Source organism: Lathyrus oleraceus, chromosome 7, assembly GCF_024323335.1.
Source record: "Lathyrus oleraceus cultivar Zhongwan6 chromosome 7, CAAS_Psat_ZW6_1.0, whole genome shotgun sequence".
Lineage (NCBI taxonomy): Eukaryota > Viridiplantae > Streptophyta > Magnoliopsida > Fabales > Fabaceae > Lathyrus > Lathyrus oleraceus.
The window spans coordinates 226,953,980-226,963,143 of NC_066585.1; the positions used below are offsets into that span (position 1 = coordinate 226,953,980).

Genomic DNA, 9,164 nt, shown 5'->3' on the forward strand with positions numbered 1-9,164 from the left:
AAAATGGTTGGATAAATTAAAAATTAATAAATAAAGATATAATAATAAAAAAATAATGATAAATACTGTATTGATATTGTAAAATGATAATTATTTTGAGATAAATAAAAAGTGAAAATAAGATTGGAGGGAGTATATTCTTAAGTAATTAGAATAAAATAGAGAGAGAATATTAAACTATAAATTCTAAATTAAAATATATTTAAACTAGTTTATAAAAATTACTATAAATTAATATAAAAAAAGTTTAAAAAAAAATAGAAAAAAATAATGTCTATTTTAGGGATGAACTTTTAACCTCTATACTATGCAATCCCTATAGACTCAAAAATTAGTATCCCAAGAAAAAGTCTCTATATATAGATATATTAATAATTAATGAATGAATGCTTCTTCACAATCCACAAATATTGTTATGATCATCACTATCACTGAGGAGGGGAAGCTTGTTAGCTAATGCCCCCATATTCAATTGTGATTCTCTTTTGTCTCTAAATCTTATTCTAATAAATGATTGGAAGGGAATTTTCATGTACTACTACTAGGGCATGAAAACCTTCAACCTTCTCTTCTTCCACGCCATTTTTCTACCTCCAACAACATTGCCTTTCGGTCAGTTTTCTCTCACTCAACCTCCAAGATTGTTTCTTTTCACAACCCTTTTTAATGGGTTGCGTTTTGTTTCTTTTTAAAACCTACTACCGTTCCTTTGTTCTTTTCTCTTGCACACCTACTGTTTGTTCTTTGTTCCGTTTTTTGTTACCCGTGTTTTGAGCCACTTTCTGGGTCTCCTCACGAGGATTTGTAAATTTCTTATCCTTTTCTTCTTATGGATTTGGTTTGTATGTGTTACTTGAGGATTTTGCTAAAACTTTGTTCTAATTTTTCAGTTAGTTGCTATTTTTGACAGATTTTATTTTATGTCTATCCTCATATGAAGGAATGAATTGAATTTCTAGAGTTGGGTTGGACTTTGCAATAGATGAACTTGCTAAATCATCTATATGTCAGATATAGTTTGTATTTTTCATGCCTTTTGATTTGGAGCTTCCGGTTCAAAACGGGGTTGGTTTTGCTTTTATGTGTTGTTTGTTGATTTTATGCAGACACCCTTTTACTTGTTAGGTTTTGTTTATGCAGATGAGTTTTACTTTGACTTGACCTTTTACTTTTGATCAAATCCTGAAAACTGATATAACTACCAACTTAATTCCTAGAAGTCATATACTCTCTGAAGAATTTTATCCACCTAGGTTGAAGCTTTTTTATTGATTGAAAAGTCAGTTAAATTTGAGCATAACATGAAATGGGGTATTTTGATATCCATAACTGGATCTGAGTTTTTGATATGTAAGCTACACTAGTGTGATGTAGGAGAGCTGACAGATGAATCGGAATCATTTGGACTTGAGAGTTGTTCACCATTCTGGATCAACCCAATCGGAGGAGTCAGCCCTGGACCTGGAAAGAAACTACTATGGTCACCGTAATCCTTCGTCCAGCCCTATACAGTTGCAAACTTTTGCAGTTGGTGTTCAGCATTCTGAGAGCAATGCAGCCTACTTTTCTTGGCCCACCTTGAGTCGCTGGAATGACGCAGCAGAAGACAGGGCCAACTATTTTGGAAACCTTCAAAAGGGAGTGCTACCTGAAACCTTGGGTCGGTTGCCGACAGGACAACAGGCTACTACCTTGCTTGAACTTATGACTATTAGGGCATTTCATAGTAAGATATTACGGCGATTCAGTCTTGGCACTGCAATTGGATTTCGGATCAGAGGAGGTGTTTTGACTGATATTCCAGCGATTCTTGTCTTTGTTGCGCATAAAGTTCATAGGCAATGGCTCAACCATGTTCAGTGCCTACCTGCTGCCCTTGAGGTGGGGAATTTTGGTTCTTCTGGCTATGTTGCAGGTTTCTACATGGCTTTAGTGGTTCTCATTAAACTTTTCAATTCAATTATTATTCATTTTAATACACTACACAGTTTTTCTTCTTTTCTTTTAGTAATTTAATTTGATTGATAGGTTTTATAGACTGCTGGAAAACAAACAACTTCTTTATTAGTGATAACCTTAACTGATTATAAATTCCATTTATCTGTAAAAATAGCATCTTAAAGCCATATAGGAACTATATCTGTTTTTTATGGTATATAGTTTGGTCTAATCTTTGATGAACCTTTTCTATTTGATGAAGTTTAAATCATTTTTTAATTTTCTAAACAGGGGCCAGGAGGTGTTTGGTGTGATGTGGATGTTGTGGAGTTCTCCTATTATGGTGCACCTGCACAAACTCCTAAAGAACAATTATATACAGAGCTTGCTGATGGCTTAAGGGGAAGTGATTCATGTGTTGGCTCTGGTTCTCAGGTTATTTTGCTCACATGAATCAACTTCTAATGCAAGTTTTGGTGATAATTTTTCCGCTTTTTGTTTATAACTATTTCAAGTTCTTACCCTTGAAGGTTGCAAGTCAAGAGACATATGGAACCTTGGGTGCTATTGTCAGAAGCCGGACAGGAAGTCGAGAAGTTGGTTTTCTTACAAATCGACATGTAGCTGTTGATTTGGACTATCCAAACCAGAAGATGTTTCATCCGTTGCCACCCAGTCTTGGACCCGGTGTATATCTTGGTGCAGTTGAGAGAGCAACATCGTTTATTACCGATGATCTTTGGTACGGCATTTTTGCTGGAACAAACCCAGGTAACTTGTTTTCAAATTGCAATCGTCATTAATATTTTTCCTGAGGGAATGCTCAGAATTCATACTTTTGATCCTACAGACGCAGGCTTTGGGGTGTAATAATGGTTTTATGGTTAAGTATCTTTCCACAGTGACATGTCAAACTCTTTCTAATGCTTTCAAAATTTTGTTATCTTGCAGAAACATTTGTGCGAGCTGATGGTGCATTCATCCCATTTGCAGAAGATTTTAATATGAACAACGTAATTACATCTATAAGAGGTGTGGGAGATATTGGTGAAGTCCACGTCATAGATTTGCAGTCTCCAATCAACAGTCTTATTGGTAGGCAGGTGATTAAAGTTGGAAGAAGTTCTGGTTTGACTACAGGAACTATAATGGCCTATGCCCTCGAATATAATGATGAGAAAGGTATTTGTTTTCTCACCGATTTTCTTGTCGTCGGTGAGAACCAGCAGACATTTGACCTAGAAGGTGACAGTGGAAGCCTCATTCTATTAACTGGTCAGAACCGGGAGAAGCCACGCCCTGTTGGCATTATCTGGGGAGGGACAGCTAACCGGGGTCGTTTGAAACTAAGAGTTGGTCAACCCCCTGAGAATTGGACAAGTGGTGTTGACCTTGGCCGGCTTCTTGATCTCCTTGAATTAGATCTCGTAACAACAAATGCAGCACTCCACGGTTTGTTTCTGTAACATTTAATTTCCAAACCATTTAATTATTCACTGATCATCCACAGCTGACTTGCCATCTCTTCCATTGTATTTTAGCTGCGGCACAAGAGCACAGGAACGGTTCTACTGCAGGAATTGGTAGTTCTACTGTTGGAGAATCATCTCCAACTGTGCCAATAAAAGAAAGGCTTGAAGAGAGCTTTGAGCCTTTTTGTTTGAATATGCAACAAGTTCCGGTCGAAGAAGAACCATCTAAGATAGTCAAACCATCATTAAGGCCCTGTGAATTTCATATCAGAAATGAGATTGAAACAGTTCCAAATGTAGAACACCAGTTCATATCGACAAGTTATGCAGGAAAATCTCCAGTTCATCAAAGCTACCTAAAAGAAGACTCGGAATTCAAGAGTCTCTCTGAACTTAAGAATGAACCTGAAGAAGACAATTTTGTTTCCTTGCATTTAGGAGAACCTGAAGCGAAGAGAAGAAAACATTCAAAGAATTAAAGCAGTAGGGGTTAAAGCCAAAGTAAAATGCAGCTCATACACTCAACGAAGCGACTCTCGATTGCGTTATTCTCGCCGTATTAGAAAAGCAAAGGCCTCTAATATGCGGTGTTTCGAAAGCAAAAGAAATAAACAAGGTTCACTCGTGCATTAAATTCTTTTTCTTTTTCTTTTCATGTTTTGATAAGGTGATGATATTAGTCCCTTGTGGGCTACGTAATATTTTAAAGAGGCCATTTAACTGTGTTATATGAATCTTTTATTTATATACCACTTGTAGACTTTGTATCATAAGCACTCTTGAGAGGGCAACAGCTATTGTAATTTATAGGAATGTAAAACATGTTTGTTGAGCTTCAAATTTTTGCCATGGAAATTTTACCCCTATACTTTTTTTTTCAGAAGTTTCCAGTTTTAATATTCCCTAGTTTGAACTTTTATATTTTTACAGGATTGTTGATAAGTTTATGTTCAAGGCAATTCGAGCTGTTGGATATAAAATAATTTGGATTGCTGACATAATTATTTCTGTTGTTTATGCAACCTCTATTGAGGTTGAATCATGTGTATGTATAACTGTAATTTTCTGTGTAATTTATGATTGTAACTGTTACCTAGATCACAATTTAAAGTCTAAATGTTCAGATTTTTATCAGTTGTTGGCTGGTTACTACGTTAGCTCATCATTGAATTAGTTGAGCTTAACAAAAAAACTACTTTTGTAGTCTAAAGACAAATTACTTTTGATTGTATTTAGACTAATCCAGTTCCAGCTCCTAATCTACTCTTGGAAGATATTAGTATGGATTGTATCCTTCTACTACATTGAAGTCAACAACATATGTAACATGTTACCTAAGCTTCTGTTATTTATTTTCAATTTCTCCCATGAAAAACTTTTTTTTATACATATCAGCAACCGAGAATCAAACCTTATCTTACTAAGTGACGTCGATTATATGAATAACTTTTGTTATAATATTCTATTTATGATATACTTCTATTTAAATCACTAATCTCAAATAACTTTTCTTATACCGTAATATTTCTAGGTCTTCCTCTTTCTTTAGTTGTTTAAATACTCTCACTCAAATCTACTCTCCTTATCTCCAAATCTACATGTCTTCTTTTTATATGTCTAAATCACATAAATTTATTTTTCACAGTTTTCTATATTATAGGTGCTAGTTCAACGTTCACCCTAATATTTTCATTTTCAATCCTATCTTGTTTAGTCTTACCACACCTCCAACGCAATATTCTCATCTCTACTACACTTATTTTATTCTCGTGTTGATTCTTAACCGTTAAATATTCTGTCTCGTACAACATCATAGGTCTTACCGCAATCCGATAAAATATTCCCTTCAATTTAAACGGTACCTTTGTGTCTCATAAAACTCCTGAAGCCCTCCTTCATTTCAACCACTCAATTTGAATTCAATAGTTTACATCTCCTTCTATTTCTCCGCCATTTTGTATTACAAACCCATAATATTTAAACCGCATTACTTGAGGGATGATGTGTCTCTAACTTCCACTTCTAGGTTAGAAACACTTTTTTTTAAACTTACATTCCATATACCCTGTCTTACTTCTACTTAGTCGAAAATCATACATTTCTAAATCTTATCTCCAAGATTCCAAACTCTTATTTAAATTTTCCTCAAGCAGGACTATATCATATGTAATAAACATGCATTTTAGTGTTACCTCTTGGATATATTCATGTTTTGTGGTCACAAGGTTTTTGAAAGAAAAGAAAAGAAAACAGAAAACTATGATATCAAAAAGAAAGTGTTTCTAACATCAATTGCTAGAACATGGCGCGGTCCAAAGAAGTGAAACATGGACCATTACGTCGATGTTAGAAGAGATTTAAAATTTGACCATAGAATCAACACTTTGATTGTCTTCACAGAGCGTGTGAATAATTTTGAATAGTATGTTCTCATGTAACATATCCTTTATGCTATGAATCAACCTATCATGCATATAATACTTATTAGTGGGAGTCTCGATGAGGCTAATATTGTGGGATGAGGCTAATATTGTGGGAGTCTCAAATGCAATTTTGAATAATGAAACGAATTTGTAGTTACATATCCAACATTCAATAAAAAGTTTCTAGAATCAGTGCAATCTTGAGTACAATGGGAAAAAACTCATCATCCATGCCACATTGAGTTCATAAAGGAAAGGTTATTATGTTACAATGATGAATCATAGAAAGACTAGGCCCTGAGTTGTGACAAGCGAGCTAAAATAGAAACTTAATCTTTTTTTAGGCAGAGTTTCCAAACCAAACCATGAACGTGAGGCTGTGATATGGGTAGATGAGTGGACATATAATTGATATGATGATGCATTGTTGAGTATAATTCCTGGATGATTATGCTATCATTTGTCTAGATTCGATGAATTTTGTCCCCCTTCCTTCTAATGATGGTTTGAGACTTGTAGCCACGTTGCAATTGTTGTTTAAGTTGGAAATGAGAAATGAAATTAACTATGTGAAGAAAACCATGGATTCTTTTGAGTTTGGCTTCTATGTGATTTTTCTCGTTGGAAGATGTTACCAAAGACGTTCTGGTTCAAGTTAATGGAGTCTTCTTGCACCTTTTTTTTTTAAAGAAAACACAAGGTTGATATTTGAGGAAGATAAATATTGGTAAACCATCCTCATATAATCTTCATGATCAATTCACTTTGCCTCAAAATGAAAGGTCCTTGGTGAGAGTATGAACAAAGTGGAGTCTGTAGAGCACCTCAACAAAAACCTCCAGAAAAGAAACTCACCATTGAATGTTAGCTAAGCCACGTTAAAGTTTTTGGAGAAAGTTCTCTAGCCATGACTAATCTATTGCGGTTCTAGGTAAAGTTACCACATTTTGACAGGTCCAATAAGTTGCAAGTGTACATGAAGTTTGAAAAGATGGCTTCTTTAGATGGGTTGAATGGACCTTCTCTTTGATCAATATGGAGAAAAATCATATGATGCACGTACATTCTGAAAAAGACTAACGACATCAGTAATAATTTTAAAAAATAAATAAATTAAATGTAATTAGAAGAGTTGGTGAAAATATCAATGTACACACCTTTTTTCAGAGGTATCATTTCTACATAATTGAAATCACTTGGAGATTGGTAAAATTTGAGGGGTTAGGACAAACATAAATGGCAGGCAGTGCATATAATTTTGGCTTCCCCTCTCAAAGTTGTAAATAGATGTTCTCTTATCATTTTCTTAAAATTGTAAATAGATATTTTCTTATAATTTTCCTAAGTTATACTATCTCTGGTCCTATTTATAAGAGAAAGTTGACTTAAGAAAATGGTAAGAAAACATCTATTTACAATTTTAAGAAAATGGTAAGAGAACATCTATTTACAACTTTGAGAGGGGAGGCCAAAATTATCTGCAAACATAAATGAAAATATACTACCTCTGGTCCTATTTATTGAGAATATATGAGAGAGGTCATAACAAACATAAATGATTAGAAATTCAAAAAACGGTTTTGAAGAAATCCCTAAATTTATACAATAAATATCAACAAACTAGAAGCATGACAACGAAAGTTCAAAGTAGTGAAGACAAACAACCCTCACAACTCATTAATGATCCTGAATAGTAAAATACATGCGAAAATAGGATAGAACAAACTAGACCATAAACTTTATGATTATCAGAGTTGACTTGATTATTTTTTTTTTTAATTTGAGATAGTTTGGCTCCCTCCAAAGAAGTAATGTTCTTCTGCCAACTCTTTCAAGAAAAGATTCTTACTAGAGTAAAGATTTACATTCAGAGAGTCAAAACAAATTTGGAGGTTATCTCATGTCTTGTGTAGGGGGAGATAAAGTCAATTTTTAATCTATTTATCATTTGTGAGGTGGTTGCATCTATGTGATATATGATTTTTCTATGGTTGAGGATGGTGTTTTTTTCTTCCTAGGAATCTCTTGAATCTTTTTTAGTTGTATTTTTTTTCTTTGTGTGGTGTATCTTAGATTAGAGGTGGTCTACCCATGACGTGTCAAGCAATTGTGTGTTCAATTTGGAAATCTCATAATGATACAATGTTTACATGTACGCAAACAAATGTGAAAGAAGTGGAGAAAAATAACATTATTTTATTGTGAAAATAGTATTTTTGTAAGTTTGTGGCGAACTCGTGTGATTTATTTTCTTGACTTGAGAACTCTATCATTTGTCTAAGAGAATAGAAGATTGAGTGTCTTTGTCACGTTTCTTGTGGATGAGGGTTCTTAGTGTCTCCTTGAAGGACTATCTTTCTATTGATGGTGTTTTTTTTTACTAAAGATCTAGTCATGTGTCCCTTAATTTGCAACAAAAATAAGGGAAATAACCGTTCCACGTTCCTAAGAGGGGAAGAATAACCATCCCATGGGTCTAAGGATCTAGACCCAATAAACCTCTATAAATACCTCAATCACGGGGTTGAGAGAAGACATTAAAAAAACCACATAGATAGAAAGCTTCTCACTATCCTTGTGTGAGCTTTACCTAACTCCAACAACAACAAACCTAAAACCATCAAACAAACCTACACAGTTAGGGGTTGTCACTCATTATAGTTTTAGTAAGTACAATTCGCGTCCACCGTGAGACCCTAGTAAAATTGATCCGAGCCACCATTTTGTCAAATGGTCAGATTGTTATCCACATATGTAAACCCTCTATTAAACATGGTGAACAAGCGGTTAATAACTCAAACCAATAGTAGTTCTGGAAGAGATGAATACACCATAGAAAAAATGTTCAGAAATTAAAATTTGGAGGATAACGTCCTTCACATCCAGTAGCACTAGCAAAAGGATGACCCTCCTATAAATACAAAGGTACCCCAAACCTCTCTCTGATGAAATATGTGGGCACGAGTGCTAAAGAATTTCAAGCTACCATCACTGATCAAGTTTGATGGACACAACGAACCCCAAGAGCACGTCGCCTCCATCAACACACAAATGGAAATTATTGGAGCCTTTGACTCCCTAAAATGCAAGCTCATCTCGCACACCTTTAAGAACCCGACACTAAGGTGGTACGTGTGTCTGGTGTGACTCTCAGTCACTGCTACTTGGACCTAGTAAAAAAGTTAGTCAACCGATTTATGACGAGTAGGAACAAAATAATGTCTACCACCAACCTCTTCAACATACATCAAAGCCCTACAAAATCTTTGAGGAAGTATGTCACCCACTTTAATGACGCGACTATCAAGTCCGTCCACCTCAACCAGAAGAT

General features: G+C 34.8%; 1 protein-coding gene across 3 annotated transcripts; it reads left to right on the forward strand.

The window, feature by feature from the left end:
* Positions 1–361: 361 nt before the first annotated feature.
* Positions 362–4,250, forward strand: LOC127101068 (protein NARROW LEAF 1). 3 transcript variants are annotated; one of them, XM_051038394.1, is made up of 6 exons: positions 362–612; positions 1,375–1,881; positions 2,230–2,373; positions 2,469–2,709; positions 2,890–3,390; positions 3,480–4,250. In XM_051038394.1, exons 2-6 carry the CDS (start codon positions 1,387–1,389, stop codon positions 3,887–3,889), a joined length of 1,791 nt encoding a protein of 596 aa, XP_050894351.1. In that variant the 5' UTR covers positions 362–612; positions 1,375–1,386; the 3' UTR covers positions 3,890–4,250. The 3 variants fall into 3 exon arrangements, with proteins under 3 accessions (XP_050894351.1, XP_050894350.1, XP_050894353.1); XM_051038393.1 differs by having other exon boundaries at positions 363–612; positions 1,365–1,881; XM_051038396.1 differs by lacking the exon at positions 362–612 and having other exon boundaries at positions 1,767–1,915.
* Positions 4,251–9,164: the final 4,914 nt, after the last annotated feature.

Coding starts and splice junctions, on each gene's coding strand:
- LOC127101068 (XM_051038394.1), top strand. CDS start 1,387: ATGAATCGGAATCATTTGGACTTGAGAGTTGTTCACCATTCTGGATCA. Junction 2,374..2,468: donor GTGTTGGCTCTGGTTCTCAG/GTTATTTTGCTC, acceptor TTACCCTTGAAG/GTTGCAAGTCAAGAGACATA. Junction 3,391..3,479: donor AACAAATGCAGCACTCCACG/GTTTGTTTCTGT, acceptor ATTGTATTTTAG/CTGCGGCACAAGAGCACAGG.